The 26,753-nt window shown below is 37.0% G+C and overlaps 1 protein-coding gene across 1 annotated transcript in view; it reads right to left on the bottom strand.

The window, feature by feature from the left end:
• GC (GC vitamin D binding protein) overlaps positions 1 to 26,313 on the bottom strand; it is a 31,319-nt gene extending 5,006 nt beyond the window's left edge. The window contains exons 1-11 of the mRNA XM_053901494.1: positions 26,098 to 26,313; positions 13,725 to 13,794; positions 13,029 to 13,161; positions 10,549 to 10,760; positions 9,303 to 9,435; positions 8,917 to 9,011; positions 5,690 to 5,819; positions 4,352 to 4,554; positions 3,499 to 3,628; positions 2,949 to 3,046; positions 1,027 to 1,159 (exon numbers count right to left, since the gene is read on the bottom strand). Of these exons, the coding sequence (XP_053757469.1) occupies positions 1,027 to 1,159; positions 2,949 to 3,046; positions 3,499 to 3,628; positions 4,352 to 4,554; positions 5,690 to 5,819; positions 8,917 to 9,011; positions 9,303 to 9,435; positions 10,549 to 10,760; positions 13,029 to 13,161; positions 13,725 to 13,794; positions 26,098 to 26,155 (1,395 nt within the window). The 5' untranslated portion in view covers positions 26,156 to 26,313. The remainder of the gene's footprint in view (positions 1 to 1,026; positions 1,160 to 2,948; positions 3,047 to 3,498; positions 3,629 to 4,351; positions 4,555 to 5,689; positions 5,820 to 8,916; positions 9,012 to 9,302; positions 9,436 to 10,548; positions 10,761 to 13,028; positions 13,162 to 13,724; positions 13,795 to 26,097) is intronic.
• Positions 26,314 to 26,753: the final 440 nt, after the last annotated feature.

Here is a 26,753-nt window from a genome sequence, read left to right as displayed (position 1 = left end):
AGTAGATAGGCATTAATTTTCAGGAAAAGATTTGTCAAATATAGGACAAGGGGATTTAATAAATTATACCCCCAATATTACAGAGTCACAGGACAAATATGCATACCAAGCATTGAGAATCAAAGCACATGCTGTTGTAAGCTGAAGTCAGAAAGTAGAGGCAGCTTGGTTACCCAGCTGTGAGATGAGTGTGGAAAGACCATCTAAAAGGCTCATACAAATAGCAGAGGTCTCATCTGAGTGCTCCAGACCATCAAATATGCGCAAGTGCCTCAACTCCATTTATCTCCCTCTTTGCTAGCAATTACCGAAAGACTGGTTGCTCAGCAGCACTGCTCCACACTTACTGGTTATAAAGCAAGAAAATAGTTACGAACCTGCCTTTTCATCATTGTAATTGAAAATACAAAGGCTTTAAATGGCAATATGTTATAGAAAGTAATGGAAAAGCAAGTCAAATGAAAAGCAAGAGACTTGAAGGAAGCCTGTGTTGTGTGCAGTTCAGTTTGTCTTGGATGATGTCAAAAAGGAAAGTGTAATTGGATAAGCAGATAAGAGGGACTAGGAAAGGGTTGTAGAATTGCTATTTTTTGACAGAATGTAAAAGAAAAATATTTCTTAAAATTGAATGAGACTCTCAGAGCAAAATCTGATAACAACTCCTAGGTAAGGTAACTTTATTTTCCTGGGATAAGGCAACCTAATGCAGCTGTTGTATCACCAGCACCCCACCCCCCCCCCCCCTCAAAAATAAACATTAAAAAGCTGTTAATATGTTACCACCTACAGTTGGGAAAAACCCTGCCCTGTACTTTGTTGTATTCACAAACCTTTTGTTAAAAAAGTTTAACTGCCTCATTTGCTTTTAAATTGGCATAACCAGGAAACAACTTTTGTCTTTACAATGAAAACATCAGGAAAAGTCTGCCACATGCGGGCATTTCAATAACAAAGGAATGAGTAAATCTGAGTACACAAGTTCTTAAAATGCTGTTGGGTGATAAGGAGGGGGTTAAATTTTCTTACCTCTAAATCACAGTAGAGAGGAGGTGAGTTTATGGAACAGCACTTGGAGGCAAAGTCTGAACGCTTGTCAATCAGCCCTTGGAGTTCCAGGGCACTGACGTCAGGCAATTTTGCTCTTAATCGTTCTGCTAGTCTGAAAAACCATATTTATGTAAGGTTTCCATACTTGTATTTTATAAACCTTTCTCATACAAAATGATAACCCACTTCTGGTCTTTTACAATACAAAGATGGAAATAGTTGTTCTTAAATTACGGGTCTGTGGAGTGATTCTTAGCGACTCAATTTGAGGTTAGAAAATGAAATCTCCAGCTCTTCTCAGATCCTAAAAGTAAATTTACAAATTGCTGCTAGATTTGAACTCCAGGCTTCCCCCTTCATTTGCTCCATTATATCAACATAGAAGACTTCCTCTCCTATTCTTGCTGATGTTCTATCTTCTCTCCTGTACTACATTTCAAGTTCCTTAAAAAGCCTTTCCCTGTCAGGACTTTATGCCACCTTAATCTTTTTTCTCTTTACTCACTTTATACAACTTCCCCCTCAGCGCGCCTACTTTCCAACTGGCTATGTTGGAAAACACAAAGAAGGTCAGAAACGGGCTCTTGTTTTTAGCTCTACTCTTCATTATGTCTCCACTCACTTTCAAGATGGTGCTAGGACTTGAGTTCTCTAGATTCTCTCCCAATTTGAATGGTCTATAATCTTGGTATCCCTCTATTGTTATAATGGGCAATTCAGTCTGGTTTTCCGACCTTCTCCAGGAACTGTTTGCCAGCCCAGTTGTGGGCAATGGGAGGTAGTAGAAACCCGAATTTATCTAGTTGGGGTAAGGTGGATCCTGGGAAAGCACAAGAGGATGAGGGGGGCTGGTTTGCTTATAAAAGCATTACTGAAATGAGTTGGTCCCAGCTGGAAGGGGAGGCAAGTCAGACCAGGAGGAACTCAGAGGATGGAGAAAGTGTGTGTGTGCACGTACCCTGGTGCAGTGTTTCAAATACCTAGACTCTGTAGTCTGTCTTGTGATTTTATAACCCTACATGTCAATTCCACTATATTGATAATTTCTATAATCTCAGTATGTTAAAAATATCAGTAATTGTCCCATGCGACCCTGGAGTACAAAACTTGGATTATCTGTTTAATGTTATTCTATACTATTTTTTTATAATTGGGAAATATTTTGGACTTCAGGCTTTCACAATTTTTCATTTTAGAACTTTGCTAAAGTAGACTTCATTGGGGTCCTACTTTTGGGGATTTTTTGGTCTTTTTGTGGAGTTCTATTTGTGCTTGCTTTAGGCCTATGTTGAGCAAGATGATTTGAAATGGATGTGAGCAATCTACTTAATGAAACTAGGAATGCAATGGGTCTTTAGGAACCCAGCAAAATTTCTTTCACTTTTATGTCCGTTCTTGAGAAATAGGACTACTGACTATTGTACAACATTATTGATGATTAATTAACATTTGTATCTTCAATTTATAGAGAATACATGCTGGTCATGGGTGGTACTACACTTGATTGAAAGTTTGGGTTGTTTGTCAGACCATCTGCCATGAAGTTAGATAACTTCAGTAGTTTTACAGTTCCTCAGTTATTGATAGCAATATCTACATATGGCTTTAGGGCAAGAATGTTGATGAACTGTGGGCTAATCTGTTGTTTTTTTTTTTTTTTTTTTTTTTTTATGAAGTTCCTATAGGTCTTATAAATATACTTTTGTGGCTGTGTTCTAATTGATATCTCACCTGATACACATGACCATTTTTTCCCCTCCAAAAAGAACTCCATTTAGATAGAACTCCATATAAATATCAGATTCTACTTTTTAAAGTCTCAAGTCTTCAACTATACTTTCAAATCATAATACCATGCTAATATTTTTGATAAATGTGGAGGAAACCGAAAATTTCCTTACTTCTTCTTAAACTCTGTGAAAGTGTTTTCTGAATAATCTGCACATAGTTTTTGTCCCTTGTCAATGAAAGAAGATAATTCCTTTTTCAGTTGAGGGCCCTGTAAGAAAACAATTACATAACAAAATTATTTGTCTTGAAGCACTGTTCTATGAGGCATTAATCAGAATTCCGTGTAATGTGTTATTATGTGTGTTTATTATCTACACCAGACATTGGCAAATATTTTCTACATAAAACCAGATAGTAGATATTTTAGGTTTTGTAAACCATATAGTCTCTTTTATAATTATTCAACTCTGCCAATAGGACACAAAAGCAGCTATAAACAATATGTAAACAAGGAGTGAGTCTGTGTTCTAATGAAACACTATGAATCCTGAATTTTGAGTTTCACATTTTAATGTGTCATAAAATTAAAAAAATTAGAAGACCACTCTTGGCTCATGGGTCATGTGAACACAGATATGGGGTCAGATTTGGCCCATGAGCTACAGTTTTCCAACTCTTGACCTAAACCAAGGTTGCTGAAGAAAATAGAGCATATAGTACCTGTGTATTAATGCAGGCAGCAGAGTCCTCAGACTCACAACATTCAGCAAGGCTTTTCAGGGTTGGCTCAAGGATTTTACTAAGGAATACTTCTGGAAGAGGAGTTCTCCTACTTAGTTCAAATATATATCTGGCATGAGAGAGAAAGGAGAGAATGCTCTTTAACATGTGTAGATTTGTGTAAATGTTCTCTGTATTATAAAACGGCAGATCACCTGACTTCTGCATCTAAACTAAAAATAAAAGATTTAAGTAAATGTGACTCCAAATTGACAGATTTTGGATTAATATTCTCATTGAAATGCAAATTATTAGCAGTTGCTTTGTAACTATTCTGACTAGTTCATAATGAATTAAAGCTGTGTGTACTGTATATGCATATGTATATGTTCTATATAAACCTATTTCAAAATAACATGGAACTAGCTTTTGTGCAACTATAACACCATGAATCTCACATAAAGCATCAAGTAAAAGCCTTAATTGGCTTTTCTATGAAAACAGATTTCTATAAATTCTTCCATTGTTTTATTCCATTGTTATCTATGCATTTATAAAAATCGTACTTGGACAAATACAGACTTCCAGCCTAAAGTTAGTCTCCATTCTGCTCTCTAATATTGATAATTTTCTGACCTGTTAATACAACCTATTTGTGAAATATTTCTATGCAATGAATATGCATATACTTGTAGCTTATGCAACTTAGGGTATATGCAGCAAGGATGTATTTTTAGTTTTTGTTGGATCAAAACAGATAAAGGTTTACCCTTTCTTCCATTTAATTTCTTTGTCATTTAATGCTAGTGAATATCCATACTGTCAAGAAAGAAAGTTACTCCAGTTAACTCACTGATCTATGGCTTTGGTGTTTCCTTTATCACATACGTCTTGACCTGTGGGCAGCTCAACAGCTGGCAGCTCTGGTGTTGGGGCAGCAGGCATGAAGTAAGCGCACATGAAAACGTCCATGGGCGTTTTTTCTTGACAACAGTCCTTAAACTTAGAATTCTTTGTGGCTAAGTTGTCACAGATCTTTACTGTGTATTCAGGCAGCTGCAAAAGCAATTGTGAGTTTGTGCATTGTTAGTTTCTTGGTTGGCCTAATTAAAAACAAGGAAGGCTTGGGTGCCTGGGTGGCTCAGTCGGACTTTGGTTCAGGTCATGATCTTGCAGTTCACAAGTTCAAGTCCTGTGTTGGGCTCGGTGCTGATAGCTCAGAGCCTGGAGCCTGCATCAGATTCTAGATCTCCCTCTTTCTCTGCCCCTCCCCTGCTTATGCTCTGTCTGTCTCTCTTTCAAAAACAAATATTAAAAAAAAAGAGGAAGTCTTATGTAGGCTTACAAACCTTGGCATGGTATAGATGAAAAGTTATAAGTCATATACTTATAAGTTATAACTTATAAGTTATATATATATAACATATATAACTTATAAGTTATAAGAAAAACACCTATTAACGGAGACCTGTTTTCTTAGGTTGTTATCATCTGTTTTTTTTCCCCACTATTATTTCTAAAGCTGTCCAGACTTGGAGTAACCCTTATCTAAAGCACCAGTTCAAATTCCTATCTAAAGGATTATGTAAATGAAAAATGATGAAAAAAATTGACCATCAAGTTATAACAGGTATAAACATGAGCAGCTTTGAATAATAATTGTAGCAGTATTGTTCAGTAGAACTTTGATGAAATGATCTGTATCTATGCTGTCTTATGCTATTGTACATTTAAAATGTGGCTAGTAGGGTGCCTGGTTGGCTCAGTAGAGTATGTGGCTCTTGATCTCAGGGTCATGAGTTGGAGCCCCATGTTGGGTATATAGATTAAGTAAACTTTGTTAAAAAAATGTTTTTTCTTATGTGGCTAGTGTATTGAGGAACTCAAGTCTAAATATTATTTAAGACATTAAAATTAACTAAGTGAAGTTTAATGATAATTAAACTGCATTGGGTTGTGCAGGAAGAGTAAGGAATTCTTAGGAATTAGATAATCTTGTCCTTGTGTGTGGACTTTGCCATTTACTATTTGCAAGACTTCAAGTTATTCATCCCTGTTAATCATTACTCATCTGTAAAACGGAGTTAATGACACACTTAAATTTCATGAGGATTCACTGAGTTGATGTATGTAACCAGCAATTTAGAGTGCCTGCCACACAGTACATGGTACATGATGATGATTCTCTTACCTCCTTGGCCATACAGTCCTCAGAGGTAGACTCACAGCACTTGGAGAGGATTGTGGTGATCTCTTCAGCTAGTGGCAAAACATCCTCCAGATCAGCAGTAGGCACTTTCTGGGCTAATTTTACGAGATGGCTAAATGGTTAAAAATGGATTGTTAGGTTACCCATATTCTGTTCTCTTTTTCCCTATGACCGTACAGTCTGGAGGAAAATTACCATAGTTTCAACCCTTTGTCCTTGATAGCTGCGTGGAACACATCTGCTATGCAATGCTTCCTATGTGCTAGAGCCGCTACTCAAAATTCAGTCATCCTAAATAAATCATTTTGTATTTTTAGTACTGATACACAGCTTTTCTTCTTGTCCCATCCACCTACTCGAAGCACGCCTTTAAAATGTTAGATCTACGACAGCAATAAAGCACTAAGTCCCTATTCATAAGACCAATAGCCTATTTTTGTGGCCCCTCATTGTACTTTTAAAGATGGTTTATAAATTCTCTTAGAAACTACAGATAAAAGGAATATGAAGACTTATAGCCCTAGATCACAGAATTAACAAATGCTGGTATTTTGGTATATAACCCTGAAGCATTTCATCAGGTTTACCAAGTATTTCATAAAGGATTCTGCTCTGCTACACTATTTATATATTTGCCTTTTTCACTTAATGATACAGAAAACATTCCTGATTGACAAGTATTCTTTTAAAATTTTGGCAAAAACACATAATAGCATTTGCATCTTAACTATTTGAGCATATAATTCAGTAATGTTAAGTATATTTACTGTAAGTAAATATCTGTAAATACAGCAGACCTCAGAATCTTTTCACCTTGCTAAATTGAAGCTCTGTACCCATTGAAAATTGCCTCCACGCCAATCTTGTGGCAACTACATTTTTCCTTTTGTTTCTATGATTTTTTCACTGCTTTAGATACTACAAAGTGGAATCACACAGTATTTGTCCTCTTGTGACTGCTTATTTTGCTTAGCATAAGACATTTAGGTTTCTTCTACCTCTTGGCAATTGTGAATACTGCAATGAACATGGGTGTGCAAATATCTCCTTGAGATTCTACTTTGAATGCAAAAGTGGGATTGCTGGATCATACGATTCTAATTTAAAATTTTTGAGAACTCCATATTGTATTTCATAATGGCTACACCATTTTGCATTCCCATTAATAGTGCACAAGGATTTCAATTTCTCCACATTCTTGCCAACACTCATTTAGAAAGTGGCCATCCTAAAGGGTATGAGATGATCTCTTATTGTGGTTTTGGTTTGCATTTCTCTTCTGATCAGTGATATTGAAAATCTCTTCATGTGCTTGTTGGCCATTTCTATATCTCTTGGAGAACTGTTTAAATAACTTGATTAGACAGAATTGAATACTTTGTTATTGTTGAGTTAAATAGTTAAATAGTTAAACAGAAGCTTAAGTTTGTAGTTCCATTTATCTATTTTTGCTTTTGTTGTCTATTCTTGGTCATTTCCAAAAAATCCTTGTCAAATTCAGTGTTCTGAAGCTTTTCCTTTTGTCTTCTAAGAGTTTTATAGTCTTAGGCCTTATGTTTAATCCATATTGAATATTCAAATCTGTTGTAAGAGTTCAATTTAATTCCTTAGCATGTGGATATCCAATATTTTCAGCACTATTTGAGAGCATCCTTTCCCCATTGTGTAGTCCCAGCACCTTTGTTGAAAACAATTTGGCCAATTTGGATCTGTTCCATTGATCTACCTACATATATATAAATTTATACATTTATAAATTTATATATTTATACATTTATATATATGTATTTATGCCAGTACCATAGCATCCTGATCATTATTGCTATTAGTGTGTTTTGAAATTATAAAGTGTGAGGCCTCCAACTTTGTTTTTCTTTAAGATTGTTAGGCCTGTACAGAGTCCCTTGGCATTCTATATGAATTATGAATTTTAGGATGCCTTTTTTTTTTCTGCTGCTGTCAAAAATGTCACTGGGGTATCGATAGGGATTGCATTATATCTGTAGATTGTTTTGAATAGTATGAGCATTTTAACCATATTCTTACATTAATGATCATGGAATATCTTTCTATTTATTTGTATCTTCAATATCTTTTACTAGTAATCTATAGTTTGTTTTAATTATATTGTAATAAGATATTTAATCCAAACTATGGCATTCTTCTATGGATATACCACAATTGATATAAGTATTCTCTATTTTAGGGAAATTTTGGAAGCTTCTAATCTATTCATATTTAAAAAGAAATGTTGCAGCAACATATCTACTAAACCTTTGTTCATGTTCAATGCTATTTCTGTGGGATAAATTCTAGACACAAATGCAAGTATAAACTAATGATTAAGATCTAATACATATATATTATATATATAATATATACTATAGGTGGTTTTATATTATAAATCCTTATGTTCTACTTCCTAAATATATTACCTTAATGCAAAAGGAAAACTAAAGGGAAGGTCTAGAGAAAATGCCATTTAGTATTTGAGTATTTCTATTGGAAGATTCTTTTTAAAGGACTCATGAAAGTAGTTTCTATTACCATTAGAGAACCTTAGGATCTGATGCCAACACAAAATAGGCTTTTTCATTACCATTAGAGAAAAAAGTCTTGTGAATTATAGACTGTAAATACTGAAAAGATAAACCAGCAAAGTCTAGAAGTCTGGGGAGATGAGAAAAGTGTTAACCTAGAAACTGTCAGAATTAAAATATAGTGTTAACAGTAGCCACACAAAAATCAAAGTGAAGGTTATAAATAAAGTAGCTAACTAATTAGAATATATTCATTAAGCTTAAGAGATATGCATGATATATAGGACAAAGCTTCATATAATAAGAATTCAGGAAGTCTCATCCCAAGAAAAAAATAGGTCAAGGAAATAACAGGTGATGAGTAAAGAGTTTTTGTGTTTGTAATATATGCTAATATGAATACTGAAGAAACCATTTCTAGTGGTCTACCAGTTTTCCCATAAGTATATGGAAAAGGTTGATTAAAAGTAAATGTCATATTTGACAATGTATACTTGTTCTTGATTCATATTTCATGTAGAGAAAAAGAACCGGACTATATTTTGAAAATTACAGGAACATAAGACTATAGTCTATATATTCTATCACAAATATTTTCTTAGAGAATTCTAATATTCTAGATCGTGTAGACACAAACAGCTAAACATACTGTTAGTGCTTAATCTTTACCTGAGCCTTGATTTCTCCTTCCCATAAGCAGCGTATTGTGAACAGACTCTGTTTGACATAGTGGTAAGAAGTGATAAATGTTTCATCTGGAGTCTCTAGGAAATAAGTGAGAGAACCTTATTAGATGGTCAAGATCCATTGAAAGCAGTTTTCAGAAATGGCAAAAAGAAACTGCTATCTTTTATGACTATAAAACTGAATTCTGACCAAAGGAACTTACTGATATTTCTTTCCTAGAGGTGGTTATATTTTTTCCAATGAATGAAATGCAAAGGAGCCATTTTAGAAAGTTTCTCCTTCCAGAATCTGAACTACTATTACTTAAATTGAATGGCATTAATAGAGGAAAAAAATAGAACATAACTACATAATAAAATGATACCTACCTCTTTCAAAAAGCATACTGTTGGGCTTGGTGAGGTACAGCAGGACCCTACCATAGAGAGATAACTCTTAGTATAACCGACTAAGAGTGGTAGAGGAGCTTGTCCATAATTAATGGAATATTCATACATAAATCTGTGGGAGGGGAAAATAGTATTGGTAAACATTTGTGGGAAGCAGAATCTACTTTTTCATTAGTTTGGTGGAAAAAGGCTGTGTTACATTAGTTCAATTTCAATATCTAAGGCTCACTAAGGACTTAGAGATAGGATACTAGTCCCTTTTAATCAGTATTTTTAGTAGTTTCTTAAATTTCCAAGTGGATTGAGAGGAGGGGCCATTTGTCTCTTTATCGTTTAGTGTCTACTAAGTGCATGGCCCATGATAGTTGCTTATTAATATTGAACAAACTAAAATGAAACACCTTTACCTTTCATCATCTATCCCAGTTGACTTATTCTCCACAATTGCTATTTGTAGGCTTATTTCTTGAAATGTTTTTTAATTGTTAGGAGTATAAGCCATAAGGGTCTATATGAGACTCTGAAATCTTGGGCAAAATCCTCATTATTTACAGGGATGAGAAAGCCAACCAATTTTTATAAAATCATGACCTTAATTTCAATTCTAAGGCCAATCTGAGCCACGTTGCATTTGACTCTTGGACATGTATTTTGCCATTATCCTAAATAGAATTGTATAGCTGTGTACACTTTAAATGTTTAATTTTCAGAAAAGCATGTTTTTTTTTTATTCTCATATCCCTAGAAACAGTTGCGAGCATGATGTGTTCTACCACATAAGTGAACATGTAATTTGATGATCTCCTTGATTAACATTCATGAGGAGCCAGATGATATATTGATTCTTCTATTAGTCTTGGAAGATCACAAAAATTAATATAAATGGAAAGAAAAAAATCTGAGTATGCAAGGATCCCTAGCATAAGGGGAATCATGGTAGCTGTCCAATATTTGAAAATGTCACATAGACAGGGGATCCAAGTGATTCTGCTTCAGGTGATAGAACTAAGTTTGGAAGTTTTAGAAAGTTGACTTTATCTCTGTCTGAGAAAGGCATTTATAATAATCAGCACTGACTGAAATGAGAAGTCTTAGGGAAGAGTCAAGTTCTTAATGGAAATTTCCTGGTTGCTGTAGAAGAGGCGTTTATATAAACTAGGGGGTTAGATTTGACACACTTCTGATGATTTTATGCCCTGAAGTTTTACTTATGAAAGCAGCTTACTGCTCAGCAAAGTCTTTGGGATCTTTCCTGAATGCCTCACAGATTTCATCATTTGATGGCTCTACGTAGGTAGGAAATTCTTGTGGCTGGTGCTTCAGGGCAGCCATACAGAGTTTCTGTTCAAGGCCCTCTTTGGTACAGCACTCAGCAGTTCCCGGGTGCACTGGGAATGGAGAGTCAGTTTCACAGGACTTAGCAGACAATGCTGAGGTCTAGAATGAGAAAAGAAAAACAAGTCAATTTCTATATGGAAGTTTCGAGGCTTGTAATTCTCCATGGAGTATGACATATTAGACTTTAAATCTAAAAATTCTCATCGGTAACAAACTGTCCATGCCAAAAACTCTACTGGATGACTTATCAACATGACAATTTACATAGTTACAGGTAAATACAGGGTCTTATGTTAATTACTCATTAATGAAAATAGAACCTTCATTAACAAGTGGACTGTGTTTGCAGCTGTTAGAGGTGGGTTTTTTGTTTTTGTTTTTGTTTTTTTTTTTGTTTTTAGCGCAATGTTTCTATACGTAAATATTAACATATCTCTGGGGTAAGTGAGGTCATTTGAAAAACTTCGCTGGTGATTCTGCTATGATCTCCCACCTGCTTTCTGCTGCAAATACCCCAGGGAGAAGGGTCACATCCTTCTATTAAATGAGCAGACTCTTCTTGACTGTTTTAGTCTTCTGCATTTGTTTGCATTCTCTTACCTGCTGGTGCTGGAGCCTGCTTTTGCATCAGGATCAGAGCCCAGATGCCTGGGTTTTACAAGGCAGAAACTGATTCATTAATTCAAAGAGGCAGCCTGAGGATCTGTTTCCTAAAGCCCCAATATTTATTCTCTTCTGCAGTACAGATTGAGCACCACTGGTGCAACTTAATTTACTGCCTCAACACTGTGCACTGATAACGTGGGCAGACTAAGCCCATAGTAAGGGCACCACTAAACCAATTGCAGCAGCAAAATGTTCTTTTTGGAAAGAATTTGATACTTGGAATAAATGTAAAATAGAGTCCCCATGGGAAAAACTTTCTGGGGATTTACTAGGGAAAACTGCCTAGACATCCCTACACTTAATTCATGTTGGTCATCTTTTTAAAAACTTCTAAAGATCATTTCCTGTAAATGAAGGCAAGCAACATGATGAATTAATTACATAAGCCAAAAGTAAACCTCTCCTCCTCATCTCCTCCTCAGACTCTCAGAACTTAGGAATTCTTAGAAACTCCTTTTCATCCTTATCTCTTGTTGGTGAATTTTTTTTTCCCTTTCCATTTCTTTCCCTGGCAATTGTCCTTTTTTTTTTTTTTTTTCTTCTTTCCAAAAAAAGTTTGTAAAGAAAGTATCAACATGGTTTTAAAAATGCTTCCCACCCCTGACAAAGGCAATGCCATCTCTGTTTCATGTGATCTGTCTCTATAATCCTGGGGCTTATCTCAGGTCAAGGGGTCAGTTAACTAATGCATGAAATAAAATGTAAATAAGATAAAAACACGTTCTGTTATTGATCATGGTTGGTAGTTTATTTTACAGTGGTATAGAAGGTCTGGTTGAAATGATAGGTATTTATGGAATTGATGGTGGGGGGGAAAATGATTTAAAATTCTTAGAACATATACAAGGGCCCGATGAAGCAATTAATAGGTAAGACTAATAATCATTGTGTAGGATTAAAAAAAATTTTTTTTTCATGTTTGTTTACTTTTGAAAGTAAACGGAGAGAGGCAGAGCATGAGTCGGGGAGAGGAGAGCGAAGGAGAGACCCAGAATCTTAAGTAGGCTCCAGGCTCTGAGCTGTCAGCATAGAGCCCAATGTGGGGCTAGAACCCACGAAGCATCTGTGCCTCCCAGGCACCCCTGTGTAGGATATATTCAAATCAGATCTTTGGAGCATGATTTCTGCAGGCTTGAACAAAGAGAGCTTGGTCGGTAGAAGCCTCTATCAAGATGCATCTAAATGTCCTTTGCATGAAGCCTGATAACTGTGTTAGTAAACTGCTAGAAACACCTGTAGTTTTACCTTTTTCAGGTCCTGTCTACACTTCGAATCCTGTCAGTTCAGCATTTTAACTTCTGCATTTATACTTAAAGGGAGAAAACCCAGAACCTAGTGTATGTATATAAGGCAATTTTTGAAACCCAAAATAACTTGAGGCCAACACTAAACTATTCTGGGACAGTTGTACCTGTCTTAACATGATAAATGTATAAGTATGGGTAGGCTTTTAAGGTACACAGAATGCATTATTTCAAGGGGTTCATGAACTAATAGATATCCCAGTCTTTTCATCCGAACCTTGTAGGACTAATGGGCAAAACTGATTCATTATACTAGAATAGGTCTGGGCTGGGGGTAATTCTCTCAAACTTGGAGTAGGTAGAGTTGATGTCTAAGATTTCCCCAAGATCAGCATAAAGGCCTATCTTGGCTTCTTTCTGTGACTCCGTAAGGACATGGGCAGGCACATGAACCTACCCTGAGGTCATAGCAGTCCGGGTCAGCCCCTTCAGCACAGCAGGCTTCTGTCAAGGAGACAACTTCATTCACAAGGTGACTGATCTGTTCAAATGTGCTACTGGGAAACTTTCTGCTGTATGAGACCATTGATCTGAGGAAAACAGTAGGTTGATATATTTAGAATTTTAAGAAACTTCACATTTGTACATATTAAAACATGAAATTTGTTCAGTCTTTAACCAGAATATTTCATACATTGATTAGTGAAAAGAACCTGAGGTTCACTTTTAAAAAATAGTTTTTGTTCTAGGCAAATGTTCCTTGTAAAATGGAAGTTGGATTTGGGGGTTTTATCCAAGAAGTCTTCTATTCTTTCCTTTCTCAAGCCTCCCCAGTAATCCTGTTCTATGTCTTGTTTTTGTTTGCCACAGCCCTTGTATATACTCTTTGCATTTTATTTTATCTTAAACTGTGCTTGTTCTCTTAACTCTATTAATAACCTTACTGCTAACAAATTCTTAGACTCTAGTAACAATAATCCAACTGGATTCTTTGGATGTCCTCCACTGGCCTAACACCTGTGCCCACATTGGTCTTGGGTTCTCACAATGTGCAGAGAGTGGTTCAGCCCTCCCTGCTGAATTGAAGTTCTCTCACATGTGGTTTCATTCAAGGTCAAGTAACCAAGAGAGTGAGTGAATACCTTGTACTTACAAAGATGTGAAGTCATCTTTTCCTAGATTGGCAAGTTCCTTGCAAACTTTATCCTTCTCATAATCTCGGCCTAGGAACCAGAAATAGAAAAATTGGTATCTTTTCCTTTCTAATGAAACGTTATATGTATAGGTCTTCCACATGATGCATCTATGGTGAAGGTAGCATTTTCTCAATATCTATATACAATTTCATTTTGGGGTGCCTTTCTAGCTGGGTTCCTACAGATTAATTTTATGGCCTGCTATGCATTGTAATGAACAGCAGAACAAACTCCCTAATACTGAAAGCAGAGAAGTCAAATGTCAGAACTTACTGATAGGGCAGTCTCTTAAGTCACTTCTTTATAATAATGCTAAAAATGTAACTTTTAATCCTTCCCTTATTTGTCTCCATTAAACTAAGGTCTTGAAAGAAACAGGAACAAAACATAAATGGCGACTATATGCCCATACACACTTAGTGAAGAGCTAGCCCCTCTAATGCAGGACTTTAAAGGAGATTTGTGGCTTGGTGTTGCCACCATAACTCCATTACCCACTTCAAATTCTATCAGGAAGGCTAGGAATTCAGCTTAGGGGGGAAAATGGAAATTTGGCAATTTTCTCCCCCCCAAAAAATAGCCTGTGAGGTGGGTTTGGAGAAATGGTGGAAAGCACTTCCCTTGCTTCAAGCACTGAGAGAGGCTTAAAGGAAAACACTCAGACCTTGATAGGTGACCCCTGGGGTTTGGGGTACAATGGCAGGTGTCTGATTCAGACTAGAGAATATCAGAGGGTAGGAGGGGCTAGTGAAGTGGCCTGGGGCAGCAAAGGTGAGGGCTTTGAGTGGGAAGCTGTGTTGTGGTCTGTGGACCTTATATAGATCAAGCAGGAGAGCAATCTGACCTGGAGTTGTCTTAATTTGGGGGGAGGAAGGGGTGGCCTGTCGAGAGGGCAGTGTGCTGCCAACAGTGGGACATCTCTGTGTGGAGTCCGACAACTTGAAAGTCAGAGGCCCAAGGGGAAGTTTTAAGGTGCCAGCTGGATGTCAGAGATTCCAGAAATGTTGCAAAGAGCTTTCCAACGAACCATAAAGTGTCAACTTTGAATATTTCCCATAACTAGTGGAAACACTAGCTCACAAAACTGTCCATTGAATTAATGTTCCTGCTGCTTGCTTCTCCTGCTAGCTTGTCCCTTTTCTGTTAACCTTGGAAGAGGTAAAAGCAGTTAAGTGAGCATGAGGAAGGAGAAGAGAATAAGCAGAGAAGAAACTGTACATGTCTCTTGTTGCCACCACAGGCAAAAGGACTGAAACAGTCCTGATCTGTGGGGGAGTAGTTTCAACTTCAAAAGAACTTACAAATATTTGACCATTAAACAAACCAGCCTTTCCCATGACTTTTATGAGGTAGTTGTTTTGAGGTTCAAAAGGATCAGAGGGACCTCTTTAAGGGAACAGAAAAATCAAATGAACCCACTCTCAGGTCCATTCAAGTGGCTGGGAAGAGCTCGTTCCCACAGGAGAAGAGTTCTTTACAGATTAAGACACACTTGCTCAACATCCCTACTACATAACACAATAGGATAGATGTGTGGAAGTGGTCCATGGTGTCCTTCCCTGACTCATTTATGCAAGTAAGTCTAGGAAACCTTCAACATTTAATGATACATCTTTTGGAAAGAAATGTAGGAAGTATATAAACTGCCGAGTTTCTAAGTGTGTTAAGGGTTAGCAACTTCTCCTGGACTGTAAATATTGAGAAAACCATCTCAGGTGATACAATGGCAACTTCTGTCATGCATTTACCCTCCCACATGCCCTTGCCTCTCAGTTAGGGCTTTGAAAGCACGAACAAAAGGAATCCAGGGTAGAAATTGGTCTTCTATGGTTTGCTGTGGAGGTGGTGGTGCATGGATGTAGACTAGGGAAAATTTTTTCTTTTGAAAAGTTCTCTTTAGTATTTTAGATTTAATGGCAAATACCTCCTGCAGAAGAAGCTGTTGCCCCCTATATCTTTCAGGTGGACTGTTCAAAGTATATTACTGCAGTGGGAAGAGTCAGAACTGGGGGACAGAGACATTCCTAAGCAGTACTTTGAGTCGCCCCCTTATTACAAATACCATCTAAATCAGAGTGGGAAAGAAACTACATGTTCAAATCTCACATCCTCTTGGAAACCAGGACAAGACAGTAGGATTGATAAAGTTAACAGTCAATGGAGTATAAAAAGCCACTTGCAGTGAACTTGTTACAGCTGAGAACCTTCACATCTAGTACATTTTCTGAAATGTATTGACAAGTTTGCAAGGTCAGATATTGTCACCATTTCAAAGGGCTGAAAGCTTCCATTAATCATTAATGATATTCAATGAGACTGACCACTAGGGCATGGGGGAAAGAATCTAGGGGAGAGCTGCCCTCCTATAATGAAGGATATAACATTAGGATGTCCACAGTTGTTTTATGTTGTTCCTAAGGTAGGATGTCCAGGCTTTTATGTTGTTCCTAAGGTAGAGCTAAGAAAAACTGGTGGTAGGTTTTAGTTCAATGTGTGAGAACTTTATTATAGCCATGACTAATAACTGAAATGATGAATACCTTTTTGAGGAGGTGAGTTTTTCCTGGAAATAATCAAATGGAATTTAAATAAACATATGTATTAAATTCCTAAATTTAGTACAAGATTATATCCTCGTATCAATAAGATCACATACAAGGGATTACAAAATAATTCCTTTTAGAAATATTAAGAAATTAAATGGAATCTTCCCCTTGCCCCCCAGAACTTACCGTGTTTTTAACCACAAAAAATAACTCCAATAAGAACTTTTCTGTTTAATGCATAAGAGCTAATTTTGTTTAATGTTCCCTATAAAAATACAGAAGTCAATTTTTGTTGATATTGCTGAACACTCAATAACATGCAAAGTGAGAGCCTATATTCAAAGGGCATACCTCTGATGAACATTTAAAGAAATATTTTTTCTGGCCTTCCAGATTCAGATTTCTCACTTCATCCAAAAAAGTTTCACTCAGTGCATTATGGGAATGTGAGTACGTGTGATATAAGCAGACACTACAGATTAGCCCCTGTTAAGTAGCTTTAATTAAATCAACTGGTGTTTGTACCGAAATGCATGAGAATCCACAGGTGTTAGGTACTAAGTGAAATAAAGATAAATATCATATGATTTCACTCATAGGAGGAATTTAAGAAACAAAACAGATGAGCATAAGGGAAGGAAAAATAAAAGGGAGGCAAACCTAAGAGACTCTTAAATACAGAGAACAAACTGAGGTTGCTGGAGGAGTGTTGGGTGGGGGATGGGCTAAATCGGTGATGGGCATTAAGGAGGACACTTGTTGGGATGAACACTGGGTGTTATATGCAAGTGATGGATCACTAAATTCTCGTGAAACCAATGCTACACTATATGTTAAGTAACTTGGATTTGAATAAAACTTAAAAATTAAAAAAAATTCAAAATAACGATGCAAAAAAAAGGGAGGGAAATTAGATCAACTACATAAGATTTAAAATGGTTTTGGAACCATTTTTTCTAGAAATTCAACCTTGGGCTTGATAGAAGCAAGGAAGGCAGCTCAAAAGAGTCAACTGAGAAAGTTTAGAATTAAGGGTAAAAAGCTCTCAAATAACCTGTAGAGGAAGCTGTTGTACCATGTATCTTACAGATAGACTACTCAAAATATGTTTCTGATTTAAAAAAAAAATGTTCACTTATTTATCCAGAGAATACCTATATCTTATAAGCCTAAGCAGATGTTAATCATTATCTAATGGTTGAAAAAACAAATACTGAAGTTAATTTGCAATATGATTATTACAAATTGATTCCTTACTCCAGGGAGTGCTGCTAAATGTTTTCATACCAGTTGAACCCACTTTGATTCATGTAATTAAATACTATCTAGAATGAATGATAAATGACACAGTCTGTTCTTAAATGTTCCATGTGGTTATAAAGAAGGCAATCTGGACTTTGATACAGCCCCAGTAAATATTGGCATAATCTCAGTGACTCTGGTGAAATCACTTTGACATCAAGTGACCCCTAAGCACTAAATGTTTACAAATTAATGGAATTTTTGCTTTTGCAATAGCCTGTCCCATTTCTTTCTATATTGTGAAATATTCTGGTAAGTTGTGTCTAATTCAATCTAGATTTTGAAAACTTGATTTATTTTTAGGAAATTGGTATTGCTTTATGTACCTCCTCTCTCTCAACAGAGCTAATAGTATTAATAAATGAAACAGATAGGTTTTGAAGACCTACTCTGTACTAGGTGGTTGGATTCAGTAGTGAATATACAATGGAGAGCAAAATACTCCTTCTGCCCTCATGGAATTTTCAATCTAGTTGAAAATAGACCATAAGGTACTACTGTCCTGGTACAAACTTTGCTAAAAAATGTATTTTGAATGCTTGAACTACTGCTACAGTATTTCTCTAAAACAAATTCCGGTCCCCTATAAAAGCCATTTATATACCAGGAGCAATGGCTGTACCCTAAATAACATTGAATTGAATAAATGCTTATGTAGGATGCTAGAAACCGTATTAATGTTGCTATTTTCCTTTTTTGTTTTGGAGAATCATAGGTTTTCAGAGCTCCATGGAGCATTATATATTGTTTTAATTTTATTCCTTTGGCATTTTCATTTCCATCATGCACTGACAGACTCATTGGTGTCAGAAAATGTCCATATATTTGGGGGGGGAGGTGTGTGAGTGTGAACTTAGAAATATGATTTGTAGCATTTATTTAAACTAAGCAGACTATATATTGATTTCAGAATAGTGATTTTACTTGAGAAATTGAGCCTTGCTGGACTGGTTTAGGAAGCTTCCCTAGTTATTGGAGATAAAACTACTGATTTATTGCTAGAATCCCTGTTAATGAAGCAGTGGCGAATTAAAACTTGATTTCATTTTTTCAGGCTCTTTTGGTTCTCATTTCTATTGTTTTTTTTTTTTTTAATAGTAAAACACTGATCTGGTCTTTCACATTGATAATGATTATAGGCCAGTGTGCAGTTTTCTGGGTTTGAGTCCATAGAAAGAAATTCAATCCTTCTAATACTAAACCTAGAACTCTACATGACCTCTATAGATTAAACAATTTAGAGGAAATTAAATGTCCTTCTTAGGATGCCATCAGAAGAACAAATAAAGCTTCATTTTATATTTTGAAAATTAAACGGTAGGAGATACGGGGTCAGTGAGTCAGTTCTCTAGAAATGACAGTTGTGGTAGAGAGTGGCCTCATGGACTTCACTCAAATTCAACATCCGTGGGTCTACTGTAGTGGTCTCACCAAAGTCTCAAAGGAGGGCATTCTTTCTACATCTCCTTGCACTGCCCCTTCCCTTTATAAGTTGGGTACCTTGTCATCTACAAATGCTTTTGCAGGGGTGAAGATCAGGGAGCAAGTTTCATATTCCCACTTTTGGGATACTTGAGGGCGATATGTTCTACATCTTGATGTGGAAATTTGGAATGCATTGTATAGCCTACAGGAATAAAAAGGTGCTATGCCAAAACTCAGAAGACCCCGATACTTAAGGAACTGAAGTCTGGTGGTAGAGATAAGCATGTCATACCAGTAGTGATCATTGCCCAAGAAGAGATTGAAACAAAGCATTATGAAACTTGAGAATGGAAGGGAGAGCTTTTAGAAAGCCTCAAGAAAGGAACTATTCCCTGAAGTGAATCATGAATAATAGGCAGGATTTTAACAGGAGTAAATGAATTGGGAGAAGTATTTGTGTGGAGGGTACAACTTGAAGAGCTGTCTTAAGTTAGAAAATCATAAATCCTACTTGGAAAGTGAATAGTCCAATAAGAGAACTGAAGTATGATACTTAAACACAGACTTAATAGTCAAAGTTTTAATTTTAAGGTATGGGGTATCCATTGAAATCTATTCCTGTAGGGGAATTCAAGAAAGAGTAATCTTGGGCTTAAGGTAATCAATAGTATCTTTTTCATAAGGTTCTTCTACATTAATCTATGTAAAAATGCTTAACACCTCTCCTGCCTAATGTGTTAAAAACTTTTTATAGCAAAATTCAACTTTTCATAGCAAAATCCAATTATGGTATATATTATCAGATATTCTCTACTCTGGTGATATAGATATTCTGTGATTTGTTCCAGTCCTCCTTGCAGGAGATAGGTTAAGTTACTTTCTGGTAAGAGGAATATGAAAGAGAAGATAAAAATAGAAACTCTAAGAAATCAGCGAAATGAGTCAATGTGCACCCCAGTCATCTCCTGGCCAGCTTTCACTGGATCTGACAAATAAAATGGTAGCTCATCAACCATGAGATGCCTTGCCTCACTTCTCCTTTTCTCTGGGAAGTCTCAACTTGTCACAGGGCCCAGAAACCTACTGTATGAGACTTCTATTGCTACTGTAACAAATTACCACAAATTTAGTGGTTTAATCAACACAAACTTACTGCCTTATAGTTCTGTTGGGTAGTCTGGCCAAGGTCTCCTTGGGCTAAAATCAAAGTGCCAATAGGACTATGTTCTTCCTGGAGGTTTAAGGAGATCATCTGTTTCCTTTTCTACTCCAGCTTCTAGAGGCAGTAAACATTTCTTGGGACCAGGCCATCCTCTCCATCTTCAAAGCTAGAATTTTGCATCTTTTTTCCTTAGTCACCCTTTCCTCTGACTCTTCTGCTTTTCTTCCACCATAAGCACCTTGTGATTGCATTGACCCCACCGGGTAATCCAGCATTATTTTTCTATTTGAAGGTCAGCTGATTAGCAACCTTTTTTCCATCTGCAACCTTAATTCCCTTTTGTGATGTAACCTACCTATTTACTCACAGGTTCTGGACCTTAGGATCTAGACATTTTTAGAGGGCTCCATTCTGCTTACCATTTGCTCATTCCTATTTCAGCCTGAAGTTGTACTTACCATTAGGTGGCTTTAAACAGACTAGAATTGGGGTGGATTTGTATTAGATAGCCTGATCCCTGAAATCCTACCAGCTGGCTGTACAAGCTCAAATTGATCATTTCATTAATCTCTCAGTAGTGATCCTGACTTTTATGTAATTCATCTTTTGGACTCCAGTTACCAGATTGTCAGGTTGTGTATTGTATTCTAATATGAACCAAGTGGGGAAGAGATAAGAGGTAGGGATCTGGTCGGAAGCCATTACAATAACCATGCAAAGGGGGAACAAGGGCCTGGACAAAGACCGTATATGGAAATGTAGATATGAGAGGTAGTGTTCACAGGGTTTGAGCTTAAATACACATAGAAGGTAAAGGAGAGAGGCAAAAGGGAATACGGAGGAGGTTCCTATAGTGGAATGCTCTGTATAAGGCTGATTTACTTCAGGGCTGAAATTGGTAGAATATGGACATGATTGAATATAGATAACAAAAATGAAAACAACAAAACTCAAGAAGTCTCTGCAGGATTGGACATCAAGCAATTCCAAGGTTATGGTACTGGGAAAACAGGGAAGTTAGAAGACAGAGCCAGTCCTATGGAGTATGAACTAGAGTTTGGATCAGTTCTGGATGACCATAGTAGGCAGAGTGAACTTGACTTAATTCCCCCTAAACAGGTGCTAATGAACTGTTTTTCTCTTTTGTCCTTAGGTTAGTGAGAGATTGTTCAGATATCTGTCCCATGAGAGGCGGCAAAACCATGATTTCAAGCATTATCTTTGTAAACCTAACTAATCTAGGTAAAATTCTGATTCTGCCACTTATTAGCTTATTTTCCTTGGATAATTTCTCTCACTTTCAAAGTGGGGATAATAGTACTGAGTTGATCAGGGTGTTGTAAAGATGAAATTTATTCAAAAGATTTTGAACATGCTGACACATTATGAATATTGGCTATAGTTAGTGCATAGACTCTAATGTTTCACATTGGATACTTTATAAATCTTATTTTATAATTTTACAGAGTATACTACTTCCAGGATATCTATTATATGTCCTAGTTGATGTTGAATTTTCCTTAAATAATCAAAACTACCTAACAATCCTAACTTTCTGATTTTACGCAAAAAATCTGTTGAACACATATTACATGTCAAGTAGTCTTCTAAAACTTGGAATTAAGCAAGGAACAAAAATAAACTCCTTGATTTCCTGGAGGTTGTGTTCTACATTTTATATTTATTATAATACATAGCTGGTGATCAGATAAGGTGAGGAGTACTAAAAAGAAAAATCAAGGTTAAAGGGATAAGGAAAAATGGAATAGTCAGTGCTATTTGAGATAGGTTGGTCAGGGAATCCTCTTATGTACATGAACTTGGAGCAGACACTTGAAAGGAGGTGAGGAGGGGAGCCATGTGGATATCAGGTGGATCAGTGTTCTAAGAGGAGGGGGGGAGCTAGCACAAGCTCCTTAGGTGCAGAGCACATAGTGTGTGGGATAGTGTGGAGGTCAGTGTGACTTTAGCAGAGTGAACTGGAAGGGGGGAGGGGACAGAGCAGGGTAGTGGTGGGCAGAAAAAAACAGGTTAAGTGGCCATAGACACCTAGGGAGAAGGGTAATAGACACCTATTAAGGATTGTTCATCTCTTGGGGCACCTGAGTGGCTCAACTGGCTGAGCGTCCAAATTTGGCCAAGGTCATGATCTCATGGTTAGGTTCGTGAGTTCAGGCCCCTCATTGGGCTCGCTGGTGCCCTCTCAGAGACCACTTTGGATCCTCTGCCACCATCCCCCTCTGCCATCTGGTGTCCCTACCTTGCTCATGCTTTCTCAAAAATGAGTAAACATTAAAAAAAAAATCTTCATCTCTTCCTCCTAGGTTAACCTCATGTCTGCTTAAAGCATACATACTTCTCCCTATACTAGCCATATGGTGGTGAGTGTGTACCTGGCTTTGTACCTAACAGTGGAGTGTAACTTTGCTATTAATTTCCAGGGAAGTTAACAGTGCCTTTGTGATATAGTTAGCTACCTCTCTGACTTCAGCTGCTCCTCCTTTTCCCTCAAAAAGAGCTAAGCCTCTTTTGTGCTTTTTCTCTGGCTGCTTTGTGAACTTGATTCAGGCCATACTTGTTCTAAGACTTTTATACCTCTGTTCCTTCACCTTGAAACACACTTCTAGATCTTTTCATGTCTGTCTCCTTTTCATCATGTAGACCTCCTATCCTGGGTCACCCCCTCAATAACCATTTATGTAGGTTTTGGAGAGAGGATACAAAGACCTATCTAAGAAAACAGAAGATCTCTACGTATCCTAAATTACTTCTCTGACATTCTGCGCAGCGATGCTCTTGAATCAAGCTTAGAGCAACTTATTTTTAATATGGCTGCTGATGAAGGTGGAGCTTGTGGAAAAGAGAAATGGTGATTCAGTGGTGATTTGGGAGATTGGGATAACCCACATTGTCTGGGGCTGTTCTGACAGGCAAGCGGGAGAAGGATAAATGCAGCTCCCCCACAACTCAAAGAACTTACTTTCTTCCTGCTATTTGATACCCCATCTAGTAACAGTACATATGTTGAGAATGAGATACTTCAAGCAAAAAGGAAAATGTTTGTAATAATCGATCCTGCTCTTGCCAACAGCTCCTATAAAATGCAGAGGCTTATTTCCCGTAGCATTATTTCCTTAGTAATTGTGTATCTGTGTCAGCCTTCCTGCTGCTTTCTTGGGGAGAGGGAGAGATAGATTTTAGATTTCAGTCCTGAGGAAAGAAACTTGAGTGGAGAGGTGATTGGCATACACAGACTTCTTGCCTCTCATGGGGTAGCTAATGTGGAGGTATTTTTATGACTCCATCCGGATTTGGCATACTTGGTAAGCCCTTTTCTCCCAAGATGTACCCAAGGGCTTGTGCACTAAGTCTCCAGGGCCATTTGATAGGACAGGATTGGCCTGACTGGAGCCGCTATTCATGTTGAGCTGCAGCAGTATCCATCTTAAACCTGAGGTTTCCCAAAGAATACTTCCATGGTGTCTGGACACTTCAGGAAAGAGCCTGTGTGTTTGGGAAACTGGGTGAAGTAAGGTTTCTTTCTTATATGACTTCTTGGAACCTTTAGGGTAACAAAGACATGGATTGTAAACCAACCAAGAGAGACTAATATATGGCTTATTTCTTATATGTGTTTGGCCATAAAACTTTTCCTAACATGAGTCTTGAATGAAATATACTTTGGAAAAAGGTCTTCTAGATACATGTTGTGGATTGTTGATCAGCTCTCTAGAACTATAATCGAACTGCAACACATACCTATTGTCTACCATCCAAGCCTCCTCTCAACTCCATTTATTTTATATACATACATATATATACGTATGTATATATATATAAAATATAGTAACTTTCTGCTAGAAGAGAGCCTACCTAGCTCCCTAATAAATCATTGACTTGGTCATTTGGGTCATGCTCAGGACTGGTGGGTCAGGAGTACTATTTCCAAATATTGGACATTTATTACTTATAAATGTATTTTATGTCTTGGGGGTTATCATCTGACCTTTGGAATCTAAGTAATCTGAAGTTCATTGTTAAGCTTCCTTTAAGGTCTGAACTTAATTGAAGTTCTCAGGATCCATTTCATTAGAGCCTGAGAGAGTGCTGAATGTCAAAATAGAGGTTGCAGAATACTGTTTTCCAGGGGACATTTGTGATCCTTTGGGAAGCCAATATGCACTTACAGAGTCAGCAGTCCAAAATGATGACCCCTGCCCTATGCTGGGCATCCACATACAATCCCAGGACCTAGCCATTACTAGATCTTCTGTGTTTTGAAGATCTTGATGTGAACGTATTTCAGTAGGATTTCTCAGGTTCGTATATGCCCCAGGGAAACCATAGGCAAAGGAGTAAGCTTTCAGGGTTTCCTGGGACGTGGCCTATTTAGAGCTCTTGTAAAGGACACAATTTATACCCCATGAGATCTCAGACTTTGTAGTCGAGCATAGGATCTGTAGCTTACTTAAAAATCTATAAATGAGGTGTGCCTGGGTGGCTCAGTTGGTTAAGCATCCGACTTCAGCTCAGGTCATGATCCCATGGCTTGTGGGTTCAAGTCCCACGTGGGGCTCTATGCTGACAGCTCAGATCCTGGAGCCTGTTTCAGATTCTGTGTTTCCCTCTCTCTCTTTGCTCCTATCCCACTCTCAAAAATAAACATCAAAAAAAAAAAAAAAAAAATATATATATATATATATATATATATATATATATATATATATATATATATATATATAGAACTTAAAATGTAAAATAACTTGGATAAAAGATCAAGGAAAAGTGAATGTACAGAGAAGAGGAATAAAGTTATTCATGTCACAGTAACTGGTAATTTCTGGGTTATACATCTTGTTCTATTGGTTAGATATGTTGTTAATATGAATACTACCACATGACTTGAGTGAGGCTGCTCACAGATAGCACTAAATGTAAGTTTCACTTCTCCAAGATGAATGCAGATTTCCTTAGAAGCACTAAAGAATCAACCAGAGAAGGAATTTGGAAAGGATTATGAATTTGAAGCTTGGAAACTTTTCATGAAGTCGCATGCTTCTATTTCAGCTTCTATCATTTAAAAACATTTTTAAACGTTGCTCAAAGACGAGATGCCATTTGGAGAATATTTAAAAAAATTTTTAACGTTTATTTTGAGAGTGAGCCAGCAATTGGGGGAGGGTCAGAGAGAGAGAGTGGGAGAGAGGGAGAATCTCTGTGCAGAGCCCAATGCAGGCCTGGATCTCACAAATCATGAATCATGACCCTTGCCTATACCAAGAGTCAGACGTTTAACTGACTGAGCCATCTAGGTGCCCCTCCCATTTAAAGAATATTAATGAAAAATCTAAAACATGGTTATCAAGATAATTAAGCTATATTCTTTCATGTGGATGTTTTAGAAACTATAATGCACTTTCAAATATTAAACATACACAGAATTCCTTAAAGAGGATCTAGGATCTTTGCTGACTTCACGCATCATTGATAGAATGTATTATGCTCTCAAAGACCATCAATCTTTGAAGTCTAGGGGGAAAAGTGCTCATTGATTGACCACAGCTTCCATTTGCATTATCTTCTAACAACTGAATTTCTAATTTCAAGCGATTCTCTCCAAATCTTGGCTCTCAAAAAAATCAAAGAAGGACAATAATCTTCTCAATTTTATTTTCTGAGATTCTTGATTTCTTGTCTATTCCAATTAAATGCTATATGCCACATTTGAGCTCACATTAGTGCCTTTTTGATTCTATCCTTTCTCAACATGTTTACCAACTCTGTTCTTATATACCAACTCTCTGTTCTCTAATTTTTGTATAACTTTTCAAAAGGGTAATGGAAAATCAGACTACTAAGAGTTTTTATAAATGATCACACCAATGGAAGTCTTACCTCTTTCTAGAGCATGCACAAATGCTACAGCAAGCAGAAGAACCAGGATTCTCTTCATTTTTCTGCTGGTGAGTTCTGCAGCACCCCGTCTCCTGTATGTCACCCAGTAAAAGTGACAGCCCAAAGTAACCAATTCCCTTTTACTAAGATTCCTGACTATGAACCAATCAATTATTAATCTCTACACAGAAGCAAGGGCAGTCATCCTTGGACCATAAGAGATAAAATAATATCAATCAAGACAAATAGACACCCTGGGGGAAAATGTAGAAGATTTTAATCATTAACTTTGTCAAACTGCAAGAGTCAGGGTATATATAGAATTTTTCCCCCCACTGCTGCTTTTTACTAAAATGTACTTAATGTATTAATGGGCACATTTCCCACCTGCCCTGTGAGTTAAGCATCTTGGGACTGTCTCTACCCTTCTCATGTATAAATGGAAACTTGGAGGTTTCTCTCTATTGGTCTGCCTTTCTTTAAATGTACAACAAGTAAGGATTATCTTTAAAATATCACAGACTAGTTGTTTTTAAGTCCTAAGGGGGCAGGGAGAGAATGAGAAGCCAACTTATCACCCATTCCATAATTTTAATGTTTTAAAATTTTATTGAATACAGTGGGATAGTACTTCATGTCCTATATTACACTTTTTA

Source organism: Panthera pardus, unplaced genomic scaffold, assembly GCF_024362965.1.
Source record: "Panthera pardus isolate Hobbes unplaced genomic scaffold, ASM2436296v1 HiC_scaffold_13, whole genome shotgun sequence".
Lineage (NCBI taxonomy): Eukaryota > Metazoa > Chordata > Mammalia > Carnivora > Felidae > Panthera > Panthera pardus.
Note: the sequence above shows the minus strand (reverse complement) of the source record. Positions and strands in the feature narration are given on the sequence as shown.